The sequence below is a fragment of the Lepidothrix coronata genome, unplaced genomic scaffold (assembly GCF_001604755.1).
Source record: "Lepidothrix coronata isolate B3197 unplaced genomic scaffold, Lepidothrix_coronata-1.0 Scaffold110, whole genome shotgun sequence".
NCBI classification, from domain to species: domain Eukaryota; kingdom Metazoa; phylum Chordata; class Aves; order Passeriformes; family Pipridae; genus Lepidothrix; species Lepidothrix coronata.
In genome coordinates, this window is record NW_016690290.1 from 772520 (window position 1) to 796677 (window position 24158).

Genomic DNA, 24158 nt, shown 5'->3' on the forward strand with positions numbered 1-24158 from the left:
ATTGAAAATAAGCAGTTTTGTGCAGCTTGTAAGCACTGCACAGGAGAAACCCAGGAGGGGAGATGGTCTGTGTCATATCACATTACAGATTCAAATTCACACATTAACAGCCAGAGCTCCATCAGACTGTCTCATTTAGCTGGCTTACAGCTCATGCTGTGGCTATCTCATCACTCCCCTCTTGACACCATCATCTTAAGCTGCACCTTCTAGCTAAGTGCCCAGAGCTTTGCAGGAGGGTGACCCTGGCAGGAGTCCCTGACGGTGTGTGCATTGCAGCCTGACCGCCTGCGCGATGAGGAGCTCACGGAGCTGGAGGAACACCTCAAGAGCCTGACTGTCCACCAGAGCACCACCAACAACGTGGCTATAAAAGACTGTGCACCTCTCAAGTCCCCATCTCTGCCTTATCCTTCTCCAGGCAGCTCCCTTCCCCCACCAGGCACCTTCATCTTTCAGGGACAGCAGTTTGGTGAGTAGTTAGAACTAACCAAGAGAACCCTTGGTCTTCCTTGCCTCACAGCCTGAGGGAGGATTACCATGACTGCACAATGGGGGTCTACCTCAGATAAATCAAGGATTTCCCAGCATCCCATAAGGAAGGAATTATAATGGTCCTAAAATATTGTCATAGTGCTTCAGATCAGGCCTCAACCTGTTTTCTTTTCTGGGGTGGCACAAAACCAGATGCTTCAGAGTCTGTGTCCCTTCCAGGTTCCCCACATTTTAAAATTGATACTGAAAGGAAGAATATATTTTTCTCTTCCTCCATGTCACTGGCTGAGGTGAGTTAATAGCGTAGGTTGGATTAGACTGTGGAGATTACTAAGGACACCCTCAGCCCTGCTTTTAGACAGGACTGATTTTCCAGGCTCCCTGCAGTACACCAGCTGCCCCTGGGGTCTGTCCCTACAGAGAGCTTTCAGACAGTCTCACATAGCAATGGTAGCTTGGATCAGCTAGATCATTTCTGAGCTGTGTGCAGGCTCCAGTGCTAAACAGTTGAGGAGAGAGCTCTTTAGGTTTCAGTATTTGGAGGATACTTAGGTAGAGAACAGGAGACTTTGACTTACCAAGTTGCTTTCGAAAGGCTAAAACAAATGAAGAGGATGTCCATCAGGAAAAAAAAGAGCTCTGGCAAACCACAGCACAGTCCTGGGGGAGAAACAAGAAAAAGAAAAAAGGCATTGCCAAGCTTGCAGGGTAGGGGCAAGCCCAGATGCTCTGATGATGTTGTGGGAGGATTTCAATAAGGGAACAGCATGAGCAAGTCAAGAAGCTCAGAGGTGCCAGGGCACATGGCTGTGAGCAGGTAATTGTGTCACCACGTGCTACAGGTTTGCCCCCCGAGGCAGCAGCAGCACCCTGGGGGCTGGCAGACTGTGGAGAACTGAGATGTGCAGCTGATGCACAGTGAGCAGGGAGGCTTAACTCCTGCTGGATTTCCCTTTCCAGTGGTGGGGGAACTGCTCCCAGCAGGACAGTCCTTTTTACTTCACTGCCCCAACCTCAGAGTGCTGAGACACCAGAGGACAGGCAGAGCAGCTTCACAGCAGTGTAATAACATGCTGTGGACACTGAACAGCTTCCCTGCTCCACAGAACACTGACCAAACCTTGGACCGGCCCAAGCTGCATCACATCAGCCATGAAAGCTCTGTGTCTTACCTGCCCTCTGTCCCTTTCAGACAACAGAACAATCACCCTGGATGACCACCAGAAATTTGCCAAGCTCGTGTCCAAGAAGTGGAAGCAGGTGGGTCGCTCTTTGCAGAAGAGCTGCCGGGCCCTGCGTGATCCTGTCATTGACAACCTGGCCCTGGAGTACGAGCGAGAGGGACTCTATGAACAGGCCTATCAGCTGCTCCTCAAGTTCATCCAGTCAGAGGGCAAGAAGGCCACAATAGCACGGCTGATCACAGCCCTGGAAGAAAACGGTCTCATCAGCTTGGCTGAGGAGCTCCTGGGCCTCCACTCCAACGAGGACTGCTCCTAGAGCCCGAAGGGCAGTGCCATTGCTAAGGGCTTTCCTGCTTTAGCTACTGTGTGAAACTGCTGCCAGTTTCTGGGAATGTGAAGCCCTGAAAATCACCACAGGTTTCCATCTAGGTTGGAATGTCCAGGGGAGAGGCTCTGTGCTCACAGAAGCCAGCATGGACCTCTTACCTTCCCTATTTCGTTGTGTTTCCAGAAGTCAGCACTATCTTCCTGTGAACTGGTGAGAGAGGCTTCCAGCCTGACTTCCTTCAGGACTGAGGGAAGGGAAGGTAGCTTCCTTCAGGACTGTCACAGGAAAGCAGCCAGACAGAGAGCCCTGGGGGAGAGTGGGGGAGAGGAGAAAAGCAAGCAAGGAATCTCAGAGAATTTTTCTGGGAAGCAGACAATGCCACTGCTTCTCAGGCTGTGTCTCAGGGCCATCACCTGGGGAGCTGCAATATATTTTTTATATTGAAGACATTTATGCCCTCAGGCATGACATCAAGAAAAGACAGAGGGGAAATTAAGGAAAAGTCTATTTTATATTATTTTCCTTTTCTGTTTGAAAAATATCTGTGGCAAGTGCATCTGTCCTGCCCTGCTCTATTATAGCTCCTTCCCACACTCACCACCTGAAGGTTTCCCTTCCAGCTGGAACAGCCATAATCTTCCACAGGGCACAGGACTGCTGCTGTGGAACAAATTCCAGGCACTGAACAAGCAGTGTGGACAAACTCAAATTCAGACAACGATTCTCAGCTTTCCCTGGTCTGTGGTGGACAGTGATACATTGAGCACATCGTGCTCAGCTCCTGCCTGGCAGCTGAGGGAGCCTCAGCTGTGGAGAGCAGTCTCCTGGTCAGTGAGTGACCATCGTGGGTTGGAGCTGCTGCTCCAAGGTGTGTCCCAGCAGGGAGAGCCACCCTGACCCCACAGAGCTGAGCAACCCCCTGGCCAGGGGCTGCTCCTGCCTTCACTCCCTTCTCACCCTCCCACCCTGGGCCTGCTGAGCTCTCTGGAGGGGCAGCTCACACCCCACATCCCACGGGATCTGCACAGAGCCTTTCCCTGAGCAGCAGCTGCTGCACCTGGATTTACCTGCACTGATTTTTAGGGTAAAAGTGGCTGAAGAGACAAATCTCCCAAATCCCAGGGCTGACCAGTTCCCGTGGGAGAAGCTGAGTGTCCCCTGGTGTGGCTGAGCAGACTGAACAGAGCAGGCTACACCTCTGCCCATAACAAAGCACAGAGCAACAAGTGTCCAGCATGACACGGGTCCTGTGAGGCACAACAGCAGCTGGACATGTTCCCAAGGCTTTCCTGATAGTTTTTTACTAATCCTTTTCAAATAATTCTATCTCTTTTTGCCTTCCCACTTGTGGGAATAGCCAGTGGGCTGTGGAAGCTGTTTCAGCTGCAGAGGGTGGCTCTGGCTGCACACATAAACCCTGTGTGCATGGGTGACTATCAGGCTGCTGGCAGTCATGGTAGGACCAGCTTCCAGTCAGGCCCTGATGGCCTTTTAAACCACATCTCACACCTTAATCCTTCCCTGGAGTCAAAGCTGTAATTCAGTAAGAAGGAATGCAACCTCAGGTTCAGGTGTGGGCCCAGACCTGAGCTCCTGGGGCTGGAGCTGCTCCCTCAGCTTCTGCTGAAGTGGAGACCTGGCTGAGCAGGATTTAGATGTCCAGCTTCTACCCAGGTGGGATCCACATGCCTCAGGTGAGATGAGCATCACATCCCTCAGTATAAGCCTGAGAAACCTCACTTGTTCTCTGCAGATTTTGAACCCCCAAGGTTCCATACACAATCAGGAAGGGGATGGTGGGGGTTAAGGATGGGGAAGATGTTTTCAGGGTGTATCTGCTTCTGTCTTGCCCTTAACTTCAAAGGAAGCAGGACTTTATGCAGGCACCATCTCTGCAAAGACTGTGGCTTTTGTCAGTACCACTGCAGTCTCATCTCCTCCACTCCTGCTCCACATCCTACCCTCTCCCTTCCACTAATACCAATGCTCTTCCCAAAATGCAGCACTTACCTCTGTGACAGTTTTGCTTTTGGGACCAGCGCAGTGATGCTGACCTTAGTTAATTTAGGCTGCTGTGGAACCATGCCTCAAAGCATTTAGCTTTCCTGCCAGATCCCAGCTGGGGAACTCTGTTTGGCAGCAACCCACCTGCCAAATGGTATTTCAAAAAATTTTAAAAGTCAGAAACTGGGAAATTACTTCAACAGCAAGAGGGTTTGCTCTTGATTTTGCAGAAATGATTTTTTAAAGAAGATAAGGTCATATGCATAGCCTGCTGTCTTATTTGTAATAAGTTTTTCTAAGCTCTCAGATTAGGTATTCATGTACACAACTTTCACATAAGGCAGCCTCTGAGTAGTGAGAATTACTAGTTTTTGTAGTACCTGTTAATGCTTAAAATGAGAAAGTTGTATTATTCAGCATCTCCTTCAAGTCCAGAAAACTTTGCAGCCATTGCTGTTTTACAGAGCACTAAGCCTGAATGCTTTCTCCTGACTGCAGGCACTGTGCATTGTCCTTCTCTGCCAGCACTGGCACGGGTATTGCCTCTTACTCACACATTCCCTCTCAAAAGTGCCATTAAGTGCTGGAGCCTCTGGCAACCTTTGTGGAATATCATCATCTTTAACAGCATTCACAGGTGCCTTCATTGCAAAGACTTGCAGGAAAAGGGTTTTCCAGGGATATTTCATGGTGAAATTAAGTGCATTGCATGTTTTAGGACCATAGCAGTGGCTGTTTCATACCTGCTTTTCCATGATCAGTCATCAGCATCAGGTGCAGTGAAAACTTCAGTTCTGGTCTCAAGTGGACTCCTTCCTGCTGAAAGAGTAGCTTTTGTTAGCATTATCTGGCACAGAAATAGATAGAAACAACTTTCCCAGAGGCCTTAGAATGAAAGTTGGATGGTCAGTTGGATGGTGAGGACAGGATGTCATTTGCCTTGGTGTGGCATTTGGCTGGAGCTCCACTCTGAGTTTACTTCTGCTTTACCCAGAAGATTTTCCAGCGGTTTTACACCACTGTGCAAACACAAGGGAACTCTTATCACACAGGGAAGGGAGAAGCACTCACAAAGGAAAAACCCTTAGCAGAGATTGCTGCAGAAACTGGGGGCATGTCCTTACCTTGGGCAGCAATGCAGTGAGTGGAGTGCAGAGAGGGAGGTGTTGGGGACACTTGGTGACACACCTGGCACTGGGGAAAAAAAGATATTTTCGGGGTGGTGGTGGTGTTTCAGAATCAAACACAATATTAAAAGCAAATAAAGGTGCTAATCAGTTGCATATAAGACCTGAAATAGATAAAATATAAAACAGAAAAAGACCAGCCCAAAATGTGCTTAGAGGAAGGGATCCCAGAGGGCTTTTTTTTGTGGTGCAGATTGTTTTTGTAGTTTTAACCATGCTTCAGATTTGAAGGAGGCTCCTTTCAGTCTGCCAGAAGGAATAAAAGATCCATCCAAAGGAGGATTTGAATGATTTGTTTTGGCATAGCTGAGCTACAGTGCTCAAACAGATGATAATAAAGAAGAGAGTGAAAGTTAAATGCTCACCAGATATACTTTGACATGAGGCATCTGATAGAGGAAAACCTGTCAGGATACCCTGATATGAAATTGTCTCAGAGGAAAATACCTCTTTATTTCCCATTCATTTCAAACCTGGGTTTGGCACTGAGAAGTTGTCCTGGGTCACTGTGTCACCTCCCACCTGCAGTTCCAAAGGGAGCCACCTCCAAGTCACACCCCGGCACTTTGAAACCAAAAGCAAGTATGCACAGCAATGAGGAGCCTCACTTAAATTCACTTACATCGATGATTTAGTTTAACTGAAAATTCTGGTGTAGCCATGAACCCCTGGTATTGTACACCTTGAACTGAGGAGGAACTAGAACAGGAGTCAAGAGGGTTTTGTGAGAGCAACCCACAGACTGGAGTGTGTGCAGGACACTGGTGAGATCCTTGGCTTTACACCAGACAAGGTCTGCCCTTGTCATTTGTATGGAGATGGACTCAGACAGTGAAGCAATTTAAGGCCTAGAGTCAAAAATTATATATTATTGTCTTCTGTGGATTGAATTTTAGTCACTGAAGGGATCTGGCCATACATCTCTAACTGAAACCTGCAGGAGATGTGTGGTTGAAGTCTCTTAGTTGTCAGTGGAAAATCACTTGCAAATCTAATTCCAAATTCCCATGATATTCAGCATCAGATCTGGATCAGCCATCTACAGCTATGGACTGCAATGCTATGTATCCTTGGGTCTAGGACATTTAACCTCCAAGGAATTGTCTTTTATAGAAAAAAACCACTGGTATATTTTTTTCTCTATTCTTTTTTATAAATAAATACATACTTTTGATGACAAATGCCTCAGAGACTTTCATTGAACACTCAGGGCAGGAGGAAGAAGGGGGTTCACTGCAGTTCTGGCCACGCTGGTGATCCCCAGCTCTCGGAGGAACATCCAGCCTGAGGCTCTGGATGCACAGCAGGGTCCTGCCCAAGGTCAGGTGTTCCTCCTGACACCCCAAGGGTGCCCCACCTGCAAGGGGATGGCTCTGGCTGCAGGTCAAAACCAAGCCAAGCCACCCTGGTTGTTCAGCTTCCAGTTACTGCTCTGATGAGCCTGTTCTCAGCAACCATGGCCAGAAGGGGAGGTTTCTCCCAGCCCTGGTACCTGGCAGAGCTCCCTGTGCTCCTTTCAGTGCTGCTGAGGTACCTGGGGCTCCTCTGAGGCCACAGCCCCACTGCAAAGCCAAGTGCCTCGCTGGTACTGAGCTTTGCCACAGGGCTGCCTGCTCCCTAGGTGGGGAGCCAAGGAGCTTGGACCTGGAATCTCCAGCAGCTTTACACAGGAAGCCACTGGCTGACCTGACAGCTGAGTCCAGGGAAATTCCTTTTGCCATGAACTCGAGCAGAGCTGTATTTCACCCTGAATCGCTTAAATCTCAAACACCATTTGAAAATCACAAGATCAGCCCTTCTTTATCCACCACAAACTGTATTCCCAACTGCATGGCTTGATGCCTGCAGGAGTACAGTGACAGGGAGCAGGGCTCTGCCCTACAGCAGCTGGAAGGACACACCAGCCGGGGTCAACAGGGCTGACCTGATGGGGTCAGCAAGGCCAATGACCCAGCCTGGTGACACAGTGACACAGCACGGGACAGACCAGGGGCACCTCTGCTGGGAGTGAGAAGAATAAACCAGTTGTGCATCAGTGCCCAGGGAACAAGGTCCAGGTGAGACAACCAGCACGTAGAAGCACCCATGGAGAAGCTGCTCCACCTCCCAAGCTGCTTGCACAGCTCTCCAAGCCACGGCAGCCACAAAGGCACCACACATCAAGGAAAGCCTCTGTTTTCACTCTCACCACATGGGAGCAAGTGAAAAGGGGAGCAGGCCTCAAAACCTGGGTGGGGGATCATGGAGGAAATACCTGCTGTGAGTCCCTGATGGTTTAGGGAGCTGTCTCCTCCTTCCACAGCCAGTCCCTCCCAGCAAAGGCAGACACCAACCTACTGTTTGTGACCATCATCTGCATCCTTACAGAGGAGGGATGAAAGATACCCTGGGGCTGCTGCTGCAAAGAAAAAGGATAGAGGTACCTTGGGCTGCCACAGGGAAAATGTGAATCTGAACATCTCTGGCCGAGGTTTCTGATCAGCTGAGCAGCTCAGGGAGCCGCTGAGGTCCAGCTGCTGATCACCACCAAAGGGCTTTCCCAGCCTGCAGCCCCTCAGTGCAGGGCCCGAGGGGGTCTCACCAGGAACCCGCCCTTCCCCATGACACTGTGTTCAGTAAAGCAAAACATTGGAGCTGAAATCAAAAATACCTCAAAAAAGCACAGATGCTGACAAAAAGAGATTTTTACATTATGTTTAAAAAACAGTTGGTTGTTTGTGAAAACAACAGAGTAAATCAAAACCTGCCTTCATGAAAAGTTCACTGTACACAAAAAACTTTGCTTTCTAAAGAGGCCGTGGTCTGGGCACTCTCCAGATGCTTGGCCTCTGTTAGAGGAATGAGGGTCATTGTTTATACTGCAGAGACAAAGAAACAGCCACAGAGATTGGAAGTGCTATGGCTGCACTCAGCTGGCAGATGAGTAGTGATGGCAATTTAGATTTAGCTCCAAATAAAAATGTTTTGTTTTGAACTATTTCAAATTAAATGGAAAAAAAAACAGGTGGGGTTTGGGTTTTTTTCAGTGTTTTGGGAGGGACCCTCGAATCTGTCTTCAGCCTCTGTACTGCTCAGCTCTCACTCCCTCCCATTATTTCCCTACTAGGAAAAACAGCAACCAACCCCCAACTGGGTTTTACTTCTGAGCTGGACCCAACCTCAGTTTTTCAGTTTTGACTCTTTGCAGAGGTAAATACTCACAAGGGGATTAAAAAAATAAACAAACAAAAAACCCCAAACTGCAGAACGAAAAAAAGAAAGTCAGGGGGGAAAAAAAATTAGCGCGTTTCCTATTGGAAAAAAAAGTTACGGGCAAAAAAAGCGCCGCACCTTCTCTCGGGGCTGAGGGACACCCCCGGCCCGGCCCGGCCCCGCTCCCATCACGTGTCCGGGCCTGGACCGGGCCCAGCTCCTGCCCCGGGGCCGCTGCTCCTTCCCGGGGCCGCCGCTCCTCCCTCGCTGCCGGCACCGAGCGCGGGAGGCTCCGGGAGCGGCTCCGGGAGCGGCCCCGGCACAGGCGGCCCGGCCCGGCCGGGCGGGGGCGATTCGGGGCCGCCAGAACGGCCCGAGCGAACAGAGAGCGGTCACAGCTCCCGGAGCTCCGCTCCCAGCTCCCGGAGCTCCGCTCCCAGCTCCCCGAGCTCCGCTCCCAGCTCCCGGAGCTCCGCTCCCAGCTCCCCGAGCTCCGCTCCCAGCTCCCCGAGCTCCGCTCCCAGCTCCCCGAGCTCCGCTCCCAGCTCCCGGAGCTCCGCTCCCAGCTCCCCGAGCTCCGCTCCCAGCTCCGCTCCCAGCTCCGCTCCCAGCTCCCCGAGCTCCGCTCCCAGCTCCCGGAGCTCCCCGGGCTGCGCTGAGGGCGCGGGATGTCCCGCCCTGACTGCCCAGATGTGCCGCCCTGGCAGGCGCTGCCCGGACACGGCGGGGACGGATCGGCGCTATGGAACGGGCTGTGAGTACCTGTGTGTGTCCATCGGGGTGGGCTGGGGGAGCTGTGCAGCGAGCGGGGGGACCTGCGGACTGTCCTCGCTGCTTCCCTGTGCCTCCAGCCTGCGGCTCTTTTCTTGATTGCCCTGTAGCTCTTGCCATGCTGTACGTGCAGCAGCCGGAGCCGTGCTGGGTAACACGGCAGGGTCGGCTGAGGCTCTGAACACGCAGCCTCCAGCCCCATACATCTGCTTTACACTGTACTTTCCAAAGAACTTTTCAGTTGTTTTTACAGAAGCTTGGGGTTTCTCTGCACAGTGCCTCCAGTGCTCTCAGACTGGGTTTCCTCTCAAGCAATAACACGTTCCAGTGGTGGCACATTACATTTACAAGCCATTCCTCATCAGTAAAAGGACACGAATCTTTCCCGTGTTTGAGCAAAAAACAGGAATTTCCAACTTCTCGAGTGTCACAAAGATAGAAAGAAAACAATTCAATCCCTGTGAAATGGGCAGTCACCAACCACATTTTTAAATAGCTTTTGGGCAGATTCTGATAAAATTATTGAGATTAGGGGGGTTCACCAGCCCATGCTCCCTCTCCCATTTGTTCTGGGTGTAATAATACATCCATGCTAATGCACTGTGATGGCTGGGGCTTGGGGCACGTCAGGCAAATTATTTATCAGGTCAGAAGAGGGTCTGTGAGCTGAAGAGGCAGCGAATGCTATGGCCTGGAGAGGGCTGGGAGAGGAAGGTGGTTGTTTCAGTGGGACTGTTTCTTACCCCTTCACAAGCCTGCAAGGCTTTATTCTCCTCCTGGGGCCAAAAAAAATGAATGTTTGGAAGAGAGAGGGGAGGTTCCTCACCCTGTGCTTGGCTGCTCAGGAGGGGCCCATCTCCCCAGAGCACTCAGCTGTGAGCTGAGCTCTCTGTAATTCTGAAAATCAGGCTACCAGCACACCAGACTGCGTCTGAACTTAGGGAAACACCTCTCGAGGCTGCTGAGCCTGCAGAAGGGGACTGTGTGTTACCTTCTCCTACCTTGCAGGCAGCTGAGCAGTGTTAGAGCCGTGGTGCTCAGGAGGAGACGGAGTTTTCCCTGTTTGCTGGGCAGCAGCTCATCCTGCCCAGGCACTGCCACAGTGGCTCATCCTGCCCTGAAAGGGCCACAAAACATCAGGCACTGCTTAAATCCAGCAGAGCTGCAGCCCCCAAACTGTGCCACGTGTACGCCAGGACTTACCCCGGGTCAGCAGGGTGAAGGAGCAGCATTGCCCAGAGGTCCTGGGGACAGTCTGCAGGAGCCAGTTCTGCCCAGGGCCAGTGGGATCCCACACACAACCTCCTTCTGCCAGGGTACCACACTGGAGACCCTGCAAGTTCCTTCCTGGGACCCCTGTATGTGAAAACAGACATCTCAGCATCCAACTGCTGCCTTCACACAGCAGCTCTGCAGTTCCTCTGCATTTAAGTTTGTACACTCCATAAAAGTGGGGTGGAGAGTAAGAGGAGGTGATGGCAGCGGCCGTTTGCAGGCGGTTACCTGACTGTGACTGGCACTGTGAGGGCAGGGCTGGCAGTGCCAACAGGAGAGACTGCAGTAAAATGGGCCCAGCCGGCTGGAAAGCTGAGCAAACCACGTATTTAAGGACTGGGGCAAGCAGATAAATAGGGCACCCTGTCCTGTAACAGCATGGATTTCATCCATTCGTTTGCTCTGGCCTGGAAAAACAAAAAAAGTCTGAAAAGCAGCTCTGACAGGAAAGTTGGAAATTGTCTTTGGAGCAGGGCCTGCATTTTTGTTACCTGCTTCTGCAGCATTTGACCCAACAGAGCTTTTGCCTCCAGGTGCTGCAACAGCAAGTAAGAGCAGCAGTGATGGCACAGTGCTGCCACTGTGGCACTGTCACAGTGTCTGACAGAACCCAGTGTGCAGCTGGGCACTGAACCTCTGCCCCTCTGTGCTGTGTTCCTTGGGCTCTGCTTCATCCCCACCTCCTGGGATAGCTCTCAAGACATTCAGCTAATTAAATCCTACAGCCTGCTCTTGCTTTGTTTATAGACTTCAGAACTTCTAAGCAGCTGAATGAGATGAGCTTTGTTCTGGTCAGGCAGCACAGCAGATGTTTTGGTTACTCCATTTTTTAGGGCTTTGCATTAACCACTGCACCAAGGGGCATCTCTGTATTTCAGCCTCCTCTGTCCTCTAGTGCAGAGGATCAAATCATTCAGCATCACTTTGTGATCCTGTAACTCCAAATGAGACCTCTTCACAAACACCCTGAAATGCAAAGAGGAGTTGTCTGGCACCAAAGCCACTTAAAGCAGTAACTTTGAGGAGGTTATTGACTTTGCCTAGGGGGTGTGCCAAAACAAAGAAACAAAACCAAAAAAAGAAACCACGCAGGAATAAAACCCATTACACGACACCCAAACACAGAAATGGAAGGCAACTTCTTCCCCTGCTCCAACACACACAGCTATTTCTTCCCTTTAAATGCTTCTAACACATCTTAAATGGTTAAAGCCAAGTTGTTTCATGCGTGTTTTTGTGTGGGGGGCAGAACAAACCTGGTGCTGGGAGCTGACACATTTCTCTGTGGGCATCCCAGAGCCCAGATGCAAAAATGAAGTTTTGCCACCACAAGACCCAAACCAGGGTAACTCAGCTGAGAGCTTGAAGCCTTGGCCTTTGCCCTTCAGATTTCTGTAGAAGGGTAAGGGAAGGATGGCAGCCCAGTGCAGTTTGAAGAGAGCAAAACCAGTGATCCTTACCCAAAACAGAGTGCTTCTCATGTCTGTGTGTTCAGCAAGACATCTAAACTAAGCTGGTGCAGACACAGAAGTCAAACACTCTGCCAGCCCTCAGGGGCTCAGGAGATGGGACCAAGGGAAAGTCAGTGGGAAAATATCACCTCCCTGCAGGGCTTCAGGCAGGGCAGGCTTTTTGGTGCCAGCATCCTGGTCTGGGGGGATGAAGCTCATCTGAACACATCTATTTTACACAGGTCCAGCTGCAGGATGGGCCTAGGGTATGGCATTATTGTTCCTTGAACACTGTCAGGACTCCTCCTGAGGCAGAGGAACAGCAGCACAAGGTGAGGAGGGTCCTGGGAATTTCCTTGGCTCTTGCTGAGGGAATGAGGATGGAAAAACTACTGGAAACAAGGCAGGAGGGAGACATGCACTCAGACCTCTCCCCTTGCAGGCCAGAGCCCAGGCAGGTCTCAGTATCCAGCCCTGGGTGTTACCACATGGCTTTGTTCTCATGAAAAGTATTCAACCCACATGAAATGAAAACAAACACCCCAAACCTGAAGCATTGCCCCAGAGCATCCCCACCAACCAGAATTTTACAAGCTTCCCTGATGATTACAAAAAAAATCTCCTCAAACCCATCACTGCTGGATCCCACATGTGTTCTTTAGATCACTTCACAGAGAAGCAGGTGAGACACCTCCACCAGCAGGCCCAGCCCCACATCCTGCATGGCCACACAGTGCATGGCCCCTCTGCTGCCCAGCCCAAACCCACCAGGGGCAGCTCCAGGTCAGGAGGGAGCCAGAACACTCCACGTGCAGCTGGGCAGAGCTGACCAGGGACAGCCAGGGTGTGCCTGTGGGATGGATGTGCCCATGAGCCAGGCTGGGAGTGGCCAGCAGAGCGTGGTGCCAGTTTGGGACCCCCTGGCTCGGTGTAACCCCATTTTCAGCTCACCTCACTGTCACAGCTGCTTGTCCCCAGGCTGGGTGGGTCAAATAACTGCTCTTCAAGGCACAAAGCAACGTGCCAGAATCACCATTCTCGACTGAATTCGAGGACAGCATCCAGAGGCTTTTTCCCACCTTGGCCCTGAACAGAAGTGCCAAGTGCTGGAGGGGTGATGAGTGATGCAAGGGAAGGAGATTTCCAGGATGAGCTCAAGGCTTCATGTCATTCAACTGGGAAAGAAGGATTAGGAATTTTTGTTTTAAATCATCATTTAACTGCTTTTATTGCAGCTGTTCTTGGCCATATTTCAGAATCCTCCTCTCAAATAAATGAAAACCAGGCAGAGGACTGGGCCTTCTGCCCGAGCGTGCAACAGTGCAGGTCGGATTCCTGCCTGGATGCTCACCAGGGTACCATGCCCAGCTCTGGCCACTTCCAGCTTTCCAGCCTTTTGTAGCCTCTTGGGCCACGCAGGCTGTGCCCCACTTGGCTCTTGCAGCACATTCCTTATTTATGGGTTCCTCCCGGACATGGGACCTGTCAGCCTGTTCCCACTGCTCAGCTCAGCCCTCTCACATCACTGGTGCTCACAGCCCCCTCCCTCCCCCTGCTGTCCTGGGGGGACAAACTGCACTGTCCCAGTCAGACCCAGGATCCCTCTGCATCCATCCCCAGGCAGCCACAAAGAGGGACAACTGCCTGCCTTGCCAAGCCCAGAGGACACGGGAGGCAGTGCTGGCAGCTGAGCCCACGTCCCCTGAGGCCCCAAGTGATGCAGCAGCCTGTGAGCCCAGCCCAGCTTCACAAGCTGGATGGAGATGCCCCACAAGGAAGCAGAGGTGCCTCTGCCTCGGATGCAGATCCTCAGGGATATACTCAGGAATATGCTGTGCTCAGAAATGCTCTGCTGTGCTCACACTCCTTTAGTTTGGCATCAAGTACTTCCTGCTCACTTCAATAGCCCTGTAATTTTTTTCCCCTGGTGTCAAGATGGATGAATAATCTTTCTGACTTTAGGACATACCAGAGCACCGGCCAGAATCATCAGTCCCTCTGTATTCCAGAACAGGACAGCTTTTCCCACACTGCCATCCATGGATAGTTCTTACACCTGTGTAATAACCAAGGGTATTTCCTTCCAAAGAAAGAAATATCTAACAAAGACTGGAAAATCCATATAATTAGATCAAGGAATCACTTCAAGGGCTGGCAACTTCATTTGAAAATGAGATGTCTGTATTGAGCACTGAACTGTTTTATTTCAGCATGGAAATCACCATTTCAGATCCTTTACTTTCAATAAATGAATACACAGAAGAAAATCCAGGCTATCAGCCCAGGCTTGTAACAATTCAGGGTTTTTCTTGGCTTTTCCAAGGGCATTTATTGCCAGAGTCTGAGATGCTGGCAGGATAAATCCGTAAGCCATGGAAATTACGAGTTTCATGACACACACAATTTATTCCAAACCCTTGACAATAAAATTAAACACAGGAAAGAGCCAGGACTTTCATCCAGCTCCTTAATTACCATCTGGAGTCTGGCAGCTGAAATAAGATCAGACTTTTCTATAGAAAAGAAAAAATAAATTTGCTATTACTGTGAGAGAAGAGATGGGACTGCACAAGGAGCTCACGTGGAGACACGAACAGCCCAGTGCAGTCAGGATTTATCCCACTGGGGACGTGCATCTCCCACTGGCTTTGGAAACCACACACACAGAACTGCACAGCACCTCAGTGCAGCTCCTTCCAGCACAACTCAAGGACCAAAGATACCTCACTTTTAGTTCTTATGAACTTTTTGAGACAGGGTCCCTATTTTAGGTATCTCAGTAGCACCCAGCAAAAACTCTTGCTCGTGATTAGGCCAAAGGAGGACAGACTCCTCCTCAGCAGATCCAGCTCAGTGGCACATCCTGCGTGCAGTGGGACCATCCCTTCATGTCCCCAGAACTTCTGGAAAATTACTGAAGCCTGCTGGGAACCACATCTTAACAAGAAAGATTTAGTCCAGGACTGGGACATGTTGGAGCAACCAGGACCTGCCGGGGGGGGGGTTGCATGTGACAGATGTGAAATGCAAACACATCCTCTACGTGTCACAGGGACTGCTTCATAAGGCTGGCCAAGTCATGTGCCAGAAAGAACATAAACAGAAAACAGATCCTGAATATTCTAAATATTTTAACAACAATTTACAAGAGGTCTGAGGAAATTCTGCAATCCTGCTATTAGAATCAAAGCTGTGCCAGTTAAAACATCTGCCCAGGCTGGGAGAGGAGTGAAAGGTACAGGGAAAAGAGCCAACAAATGAAGAAAACCCCAGTGGTCTCTAAGAGAGGCCAGAAAAAGGCAAGAAACAAGGCCTGAAGAAAAAACCATTGTCATCAGGACGAGGAAGAAGTGACTTTAAATGCACCAGAGCCTTACACCAAGGCACAGACCTGCTGTTTGCCAAAATAAAGGTTTCAGAAACGGAGACAAAGCAGATGAGGTCAATAAACATTTTGGAGCTGCACTTGAGAAAAAGACAGGTGATAGCATATGAGGATGAAATACTCTCTATTTCAACAGTAACTCAGAGAAGCAGTTAACCAGTAATGAAAAAGCACAATATGAAAATGATGAGGTCTGAGTAATGTCCATCTAACAGTGTTAAAGGGGCTGGCCAAGAAACCAACCAGTGTCATCATTTTGGTTCCTCGTAAGTCTCGAAATGTTGCCCAGACCCCGCAGGTGCCATGTGTGAGTGTCACACACTGTCAGGGGGTGTATAAAACACTTCTGTGCACTTGGGGGAAAACCTTTGGGTGGAGTTAAACTCAGGAACTGCTCCTTGCTGAGGACTGAAGGGACTGTGACTGTCTCTGCCCTCTGCACAGCTCAGCTGTGGCTGCTCCTGCAGTGGGGACAGAACCTGCCTGTGCTGCTGCCCACGCCTGGCCAGCTGCCTCCCTGAGCTGGTTACCTGCTCCTTGCTGCCTTCTTACTGCTCTTCCCTTGTTATTTTCTGTTTGCAGTTGAAGAACTGATGGAGTAAGACAGAAGATCCCCAGGAAAAGGGTAAGTGAGGAATATCTTGTGTTTCACAGGGCAGCCTCATCTATCTATGTGAACAAAACGTTCCTAACCCCAGGCTCTGTCTTGCTTCTGCATATTGGGATTTATTTCCCCACCTCTTGCTTAGGGTGATGTGGCAGAGGAAGAACACCTGTGGCCCCTTCTAACCTTATTAATGGAAGTTATTTATAATGGTTTAATATTTTATAAAGATTACTGGCAGGAAAAGCGCCCTGTGTGCATTCCAGAGCATGCCTGATGTATTCATTTTGAATATAAATCACTGTAGGTTCAACAAGAGCTGGCTCTGTATGCAGGGAAACACCAGCAACACACTGCCACTGGAGAGTCTGCCCCTCAGCTCTGGGCCTCCCTGTCTTGAGTCAAAAAGGGTAAAAGCAGCAAGTAACAGTTACGAAGCTTGGGGAAAAAGAAAAAAGTAATGACTTATGGAAGAATGGCACCGTTCATCCTTTTCCATCCTGCTTTTCCCAAAGCAGTGAAATCTCTGGAACAGCAAAACGTGTTCAGCAGCAAGGGATGCAGGAGGAAGGGCTGATTTTGGGTGGTGCTTAGAGAGTGGTTTTCAGGATGAATGATGACTGAACTAACCAGGTCACAGAGCTGGAGTGCCAGGCTCAGGGTCAGGTTTGCAACCCCATGTGCCTTTGGGCAAGTTCCTCAAGGTGTCTCAGTGCTTGTCTGAGTAAAACACACTTGGCTGCTGGTATTTTTTAATGATCTTTCAGTTAGTCTTTCCTGCATGCCCCAGACCTGCCAAATCCCTGCTGCTGACACCCTCTGTTTATTTACAGATGGACATTGGTGCCAGGCAGCTCAAACAAGGCTTTTAGCAGTCCAGGAACACCACAGAGACAATGAGAGTTCGCCTCAAAGGGGATGTGATCTGCACCCTCCTCCTGCTGGTAGCACTTTGCTCTTTACTCTACTCCCAGCTGGAACATTTAGTCCCGGCAGGAAACAAGGAGCCAACACAGAAGAAGCCTCCAGCAACCCCAAAAGTATCCTCAGATCCCCGAGCACCTCAGAGACTGATGCCAGCAGAGGCAACAGCACCCAGACCCCAAGTTACCCCTGTCATTAGACGAGCAGAAGTGCCCAAGAACAGGGTCCAAGCTACAACTCCCTCCCCACCGACTGATTCTGCCTTCAACTTCCAGCACTATCTCCTGAACAAGGACAAGAGGAACTTCAACCTCCTCATCAACCAGCCCAGGAAATGCCGGAAAACACCTGGGGGGCCCTTTCTGCTCATTGCCATCAAATCGGTGGTTGAAGACTTCGACAGGCGTGAGATTGTCCGGAAAACTTGGGGCAGGGAGGGTTTGGTGAACGGGGAGCAGATCCAGCGAGTGTTCCTCCTGGGAACGCCAAAGAACAGGACAGTGCTGGCGACGTGGGAGACCCTGATCCACCAGGAGAGTCAGACATACCGGGACATTCTGCTCTGGGACTTCATGGACACTTTCTTCAACCTGACCCTGAAGGAGATCCACTTCCTGAGCTGGGCTGCCGAGTTCTGCCACAACGTCAAATTCATTTTTAAAGGTGACGCCGACGTTTTTGTCAACATTGAGAACATTGTTGATTTCCTCAAGAGACACGACCCCACTGAGGACCTCTTTGTTGGGGACATCATCTACAATGCCCGTCCCATCCGTGTCCGGAAGAGCAAATATTACATCCCAGAGACCATGTACGGGCTCAGCATCTACCCGGCCTACGCGGGGGGAGGAGGGTTCCTGCTCTCCAGCCGCACCATGAGGAGGCTCTCGAGGGCGTGCAGGGAGGTGGAACTCTTCCCCATCGACGACGTCTTCTTGGGCATGTGCTTACAGAGAATCAACCTCAAGCCCATTTTGCATGAAGGATTCAAGACCTTTGGCATCGTCAAGCCTTCTGCTGCCCCACACCTACAGACATTCGATCCCTGTTTTTACAAGGACCTCATGGTAGTTCACAGTCTGAAAGTTGCCGAGATCTGGCTGATGTGGAACCTGCTCCACAGCCCACGTCTCTCCTGCACTCAGAAGAAGCAAGTGAAAAAGCCTTTCCAGTGGAAAAAGAAAGCTCAAACTACAGCACAAACATCACCCCTCAGATGATGCAGGCAGACTGCAGCACAAACACGCAGCAAACCAGCTGAGAAAGGGAACCTGGAACTGGTGCAGCCCAACAAACCAACTGCACAAGTATTTTAGCACATCTTGTTAAGAGAACACAGCAAACAACTGCAGGAATTTGCCCAAATTCCACATTTGCACACGCAGGTCATGTAGGTCCTCCTCTATTAATGAGTCCAAATAATCATAGCAATATATATAATTTATTATTATTTATTAGGATTATACTAGTGCTTAGCGGGACACTGTGTAAAAGGACATTGAAAAATGCAGTCCTTGGAGGTTTTTCAGCATTGTTAGAAATGTGAGAAATGAAAGAAGATACAAGGTAAGAGCACAGACACCAGGGAGCACAGGGATCATTGTCAGCTTGCTACTTGACTTGGACTCATTGACAAAAGACCAAACAGTAACAAGGGTAAAGGAAATCAGGTCACCTCAGCGTGGGCTCAGCTGGAATCACTGCTGCCTGGCTGGTTTTCTGGAGGCCTTGGGAGAACAACTGAGAGCTGCTGAAATGGGGGCCTGTATGGTGCAGACTGGCTGGATTACAAGGAATCAAACTGGGTGCTGAGGCTGGCTGAGCACAGGACAGGTACACAGATAACTGGGAAGGAACAGACTTCCAAAGGGCCTCTAAAGAAGGACAAGAACTTTGGGCTGATCCCTCTAAGCCTTGATCTTCTGTTACTCCCAGCACTCCTCTGTTCAAATACCTGCTCCACTGACACACTCAGGACTCAGAGGGCCAGTTTTTGACACTTCCCTGAGCTCAGGCTCTCTGCACTGTGCTGACTGACATTCAGTGAAAACTCAAAAGTCATCCAGCAGTTTTTGATTGCTCTCACCAGCTGATCCACATCTTCAGAAGGTTTGACTCTAGAGATTCTCTGGCCTTTGCTTTTAAGGGTAAAACCACACAGAGCTGCTGCTTGCGTCACATCTGGGAGCTGCTTCAGACCAAAGACCAACTTGTCAATGGACTGGGCTGCTTTCTCTAGACCTCTTGCTTGGCACACAGGCAGCTGCAAAGAGCAGCCAAGACTTTTCATGCTGCTGTGGGTGTCGTGAAGGGAAAAAGTACTTTTCAGACCAAAGGGCTTCAGAATAAAAGCCTGTCTAAATTTATTGCAAGAAATCAAACCCACACAGCAGTCTTTCTGCTGGGATTTCCAAGGTCCAGTCAGTAACTTCTTAACTATTTTAAGCATCAGACAAGAACACTGGATTACATGCTTTTTCAAAGAATAGTGAATACTTTGCATTTTGTTTTTTCCAACAGTAGACTACCTTAAAAGAATATCCTTTCTTTAGACATCAGAGCAGAAGTAAATTCCTCTAAATCAGGGTTAAAAAGCTACTAAATTCATGGGGCAAAGAGCCTGAATTAACCTTTGATACTGTGTTTGTTAGTTCTTTTGCAGTTTTTTCCCTTTAAAAAAAAAACAAACTCCTATCCATCAGAGAAGCCCCAGTGCCACATGAACACAGCTTCAGAGGAAATTACTATCAGTCATAAACATCCAGGAAGCTGCTGTCCCTTGAACAGAGCCTGCAGCAGCTGCATTCCATCCCTGTGTAGAACCTTCCTCCCTCCGGGCAGCAGTTCAGGCTCAGTGCTTGTCCCAGCTGTGCACACCACGGAGCACTGGGACACTGCTGGTTCCCACTGGGACATTATTAGCAACAGTCTCACATTTTCTTCATCATAACCATGAATTTAAGCCTTACAGTAATGTATTTCCAAGGAGAGGTCAGCTGTATAGGAATCAAAAGACTCCTACATTTGGGATCTTTTCAAGATGTGATCCTGAAACACAAAATGCTCATGTGAGCTGCACAAGGAGCTCTGCAGGGAGTGGAACTAAGCCAAGGCCTTGCTGGTGGGAGAAAGTCACCCTTGCCCCTGTCTGCTACCATGTGTGATACTTGTGTATTTGTGAGCTTGTACAAGAATGTATTACCTGTGATTAGTTTACAGTTTTGGAGATTATTTATACCATAATTAAAAGACAGCATGCAGACATGCCTCTGGATGTTGGAGTGAGTCTGTCAATAACACCTGCACACACGTTGTAAGACTGATACCACAGGGATTCTTCAGGAAGACATTAACATGAAAAATACATTATTCATTATTTTGGATAACTTGGTCTTTCCTTGTGCTGGACTTGATTTGATGGCAATGACAGAAAAATAAACATGGCTTACCTTCCCATTTCCCACAGGGCAGCTGTTCAGGTTCAGCAGTCCTTAGCAAGGTCTTCCTTTTAAGCCTGGAGATGCACAGATTGGCTCCTCCCTCTATAGTGTCTTCAGATCTGCAATCTACCACAACACAGCAATAATGAGTGCATTTTGTCCCAGATCAAAGTTGCTGCCCAACATCTGTGTTGACACAGTCTGTGCCAGCACATACCCTGAGAGCTGGCAGAGCCCAGACCAGAGCAAACTGTTTACTCCACTGTCTCAGGCTGGGGAACGGCTCATTTCTTTTATCCAGTGATTACTAAATCGAGTCTCTGTTAAGGAAAGATACATCTGCTTTTGTTCTCCAGCCTCTGCTGCATGGCCTGTTTGACCTGGCTTTAAGTTCCCATTTGCTTCTGCAGTTGAGCAGGAAGTTCCCAGCCCTGTGTGTGAGCTCTGGGGATGCTGGAGAACAGGGCTCAGCCCCTGCAGTTCATGACATTCTACTTACTGCTGCAGTAGGCAAAAAATCTTGGACTTCACACAAGCTGGAGATTGTTTCCTAGAAGATGAGGGTCTTTTCAGAAAATCCTGTGTGCATGACAGCTGGCAGGAAGGACCCTCTACTGACTTCTCTGATGCACCTCAGAAAAACAAAACCATCCATTTCAGAGTGACATTCCGAGTACCTTTAATTAACTGGCTAATTCAACACACCAGTCATGTCTGCTAAAAAGCCTTGCTTGGCAATTTTTTTTCATGACTAACCCATGATGAGAAAACATAAAACCATCCCAAGTGGGTTCCACCAGTAGCAAGAAAAAGCAAAGCAGACTTTCTCAGGACAGGCATAGACTTCTGAAATTAATAAAGTACAGTAGGTTTTATTGAATCCCAGGGATCCACACAGAGTCATGTTTTATTCCTACTGTACATAAGTAGCCAGATTTGGTCACTCTGACGAGCAGAGCTGGCTTGAACCTCACATTCAACACCTCCGAGTGCGTCTCTGGACACGGGAACTGGCAGCGAGTGCCAAGATCCGTCAGTCGGTCAAGCCACTGCAGGCTCAGCATCATCAAACAGAAAGCCAAAGATGGCTTGAGCAATGGAGTGGTAAAATCTTGTTCTTCCTGTCTGCAGTTTAATTATTCATCTCTCTGCAGCAGGTTCTCGGAAGCAAAGCCCAACTGCAAATTCAAACAGTACAAAATAATCAAACAGCTCCGAGAACCCTCTCTGAATGTTAGCACGGAGAACATTCCCTGGAGAGTGCTGGAAGACCATCAGATCAGAGAGAAAGAGTCCAGCCCAGAGCCCAGCCTGAAGAACTGCCAGTCTCCTGGGCTGTACCTCTTCCAGCTGGAGCTGCAGGTCTCAGCAGCCCAGAAAATGTCCACATTTCTTAACGATGCCACTGACTCCATGGACAGTGTTAAAAACCAGAACTTTTAAATACAACTTGTCATTACTTTCTAGGCTTATGGTCAGTAAGAAAACCATAGTGAGACATGAGAGGGGAAAGTAAACCCCAAAGAAGCACATCTGAGTCTCTCCAAGAGTGGGAAACAGCTCCCCCACCATTCCTGACCAGCCCAATGCTCCCTCCAATCCATCCAAACCCAGCTCACGGATCTTCTCTCTCTCTCTCCCTCACTTTCCCAGCCCATCTGTTGAGAAGCCCTGTGCTGAAAACAGGGGGAAAGTACAAAATAACCCAGGTCTGCAGTGACAGCCTTGTCCCAGGGGCTGACTGAGCTGAGTGGGAATCAAGGCATGATATTAAAACAAACGGTGTCTGTAGCCATGGAAGCAGAAGAAAGGGGTGAAATGACCTCCACAGCCTCTATACTTGTGGGTGCAACAGAGCTACCAGTGAGGGGTGGGGTGAACTCGGGATTTCAGGGCTGCAGTTCTAGGAGAGACGAGCAGAGGTGAAAAGGGAATACAGTGAATCAGAGTGTTTTGATTATTTAGTTGATTAGACTGCACGTTGCATAATCATGCAGGGGTTTTGTGATTGGTATTTACACTAAATGTCTCTCTGAAGGATAATAATACTGGCATGAAACTTAGGCACTCAGTGGAATATCTAGTGTAGGTGTGAAACATTAAGGCATTTAACACCAGCTTCCAGAATTGCAATATGCAGTACTTTAAAATAACTGAAGGAGTAACATTTAAAGGGGAATTCATTAGTGTATCAAAGAGAAAAGATTACATTAAATCATTACAACCAGTCCAGAACAAAAGTTACTGTTACAATGCTGTCTTACACCACAGTGAGTGACCTGCTCTGCAAACTCCAGCTTACCTTTCCTGCTGTTTCAAGCACTTGGTATTCCCAGATTAGGAGAAGGAATGATTTTGCCTGCTGGAAAAACAGACATCCCTGCAAACACCACAAAAGCCTTGGAGGTAAGGTTTGGCAGACAAAACATTTAAACAGTGACTTTACTATTTACAGCAAAAGTTCACACAGGTAAAGAATATGATATTTGAGTTGCCCCCAAACCCTCCAAGTAACACAGCCCAGCAAAACCAAATCCCTTCGTGGTGCAGTTTTCACTCTGAACTGGTTCCACACCATGGCCTGTGACAAAGCCCCCTGATTCACTAACTCCTACTCACTTCTCCCTGTTTTGCTTCGACCTTCTCTCTGAAACATCCTGGGCCACTAAAAGAACCTTTACATGAAAAGAACCAACCAGAACTAACTCATACTTTAACTCCCCAGGCACACAAAGTGAGGCATTTACTTGGCTCCATGTGCTGTGTCAGGTTATGTGTGACAGAGTCACAGAGGAGGCTTTGCATTGGTGTACTCACAGTAAAAAAAAAAAAAAAAAAAAAAAAAAAGGTGTTCATTGGGCAAAAGTTGAAAAGGACCACCTGTAACTAGCATGGAATAATGTTTCTTACAGCAGGACACCGAGAATTATTCCAAACTCAAAGACTTATGAAACACAACCAGACCATGTGAAATTGTGCCAAATCAGACAACTTGCTCCTTGCCCAAACACTCTGAAGCAAGAAAGCACTGAGGGCTTGGACACAGCACTTCTTTCCAGGAAGAGCCACACTGACTCACACCTGCAGGTTCACTCTCAATATACACTTTGAGCCATCAAACACAAAACCTCACAGAAGTCCAGCTTGGCAGTTAAGTGACTAACAGGCTCTAACAACAGGTAGAAACCCATGTGAAGTGGGCAGCAACACCCAGGATGTCCCTTTGGAAAACACCAGCTGGCCACTCACCTCCAGCCAGCCCCCAGGAACGATGAGTCACCATCTTCTCGTAATGCTGAGCCCCAGGAAAGACTTTGTTTTAAACAGGTTTGATGGGAGCTCTGGAATATGAACCATCATGAGCACATGAATCAGTTCTCACACACCACCTGATTACTATTTCAGAAAAAAAATCTGTTTAGAATTACAAGTGTGACAGCTCCCAGCAACAGCAGATTGGGTTTTCTCTACAGGAACTGCATTTTGGGGAACAGAGGGTTCTAGTATTACACAGCAGCACTGATCTATGTAGCACTGCCTGTAGTCTTCACGGGAGCCCAGGGACTGCTTGCAGGCCTGAAGAACACAGGAAGAAATGTCAGCTTAACCTCCAAAAAGAAGGGCAGTTTTATTAGGTGCAAACAAATGAAATTCTGTGGAAAATACTGCAATATTCAAGTTAAGCAGACACACACACATAAACTCTTCATTTCTTTACAAAGGAAAAAGGCACACATCAAAATATGCACTGTGTGTTTTATTAAAAATGCAATCGTACTTAACTTTATATCAAACAGTTTTATCATATGAAACCAAAAGGATGGACCAATGCACATGTTGCCAACATGCAGGATCTGTATCAAACCACACATAATTCTGAGAAGGAACAAGGGCACCTGCTGAGATGGGATCTGATGC

The 24158-nt window shown here is 48.9% G+C and overlaps 2 protein-coding genes and 1 long non-coding RNA gene across 5 annotated transcripts in view; 2 read left to right on the forward strand and 1 right to left on the reverse strand.

The window, feature by feature from the left end:
* The window catches only part of TRADD (TNFRSF1A associated via death domain), a 6425-nt gene extending 4247 nt beyond the window's left edge, over window positions 1-2178 (forward strand). For both annotated transcript variants that reach the window (XM_017824419.1, XM_017824420.1), the window contains exons 4-5: window positions 280-472; window positions 1688-2178. In XM_017824419.1, the coding sequence (XP_017679908.1) occupies window positions 280-472; window positions 1688-1995 (501 nt within the window). In that variant the 3' untranslated portion in view covers window positions 1996-2178. The remainder of the gene's footprint in view (window positions 1-279; window positions 473-1687) is intronic.
* LOC108502000 overlaps window positions 1-23982 on the reverse strand; it is a 25123-nt gene extending 1141 nt beyond the window's left edge. Inside the window, exons 1-11 of the long non-coding RNA XR_001876327.1 lie at window positions 23490-23982; window positions 22543-22620; window positions 20250-20366; window positions 12839-13062; window positions 10365-10517; window positions 10163-10278; window positions 7453-7596; window positions 5136-5205; window positions 4755-4830; window positions 2166-2313; window positions 1074-1155 (exon numbers count right to left, since the gene is read on the reverse strand). This is a non-coding gene — a long non-coding RNA (uncharacterized LOC108502000). The remainder of the gene's footprint in view (window positions 1-1073; window positions 1156-2165; window positions 2314-4754; window positions 4831-5135; window positions 5206-7452; window positions 7597-10162; window positions 10279-10364; window positions 10518-12838; window positions 13063-20249; window positions 20367-22542; window positions 22621-23489) is intronic.
* On the forward strand, window positions 9051-20154 carry B3GNT9 (UDP-GlcNAc:betaGal beta-1,3-N-acetylglucosaminyltransferase 9). 2 transcript variants are annotated; one of them, XM_017824417.1, is made up of 3 exons: window positions 9051-9144; window positions 15855-15897; window positions 16710-20154. In XM_017824417.1, exon 3 carries the CDS (start codon window positions 16773-16775, stop codon window positions 18018-18020), a length of 1248 nt encoding a protein of 415 aa, XP_017679906.1. In that variant the 5' UTR covers window positions 9051-9144; window positions 15855-15897; window positions 16710-16772; the 3' UTR covers window positions 18021-20154. The 2 variants fall into 2 exon arrangements, with proteins under 2 accessions (XP_017679906.1, XP_017679907.1); XM_017824418.1 differs by lacking the exon at window positions 9051-9144 and adding an exon at window positions 12130-12219.
* Window positions 23983-24158: the final 176 nt, after the last annotated feature.

Bases quoted from the DNA above. Each gene is read 5' to 3' on its own strand.
- B3GNT9 (XM_017824417.1), top strand. From the start codon at position 16,773: ATGAGAGTTCGCCTCAAAGGGGATGTGATCTGCACCCTCCTCCTGCTG.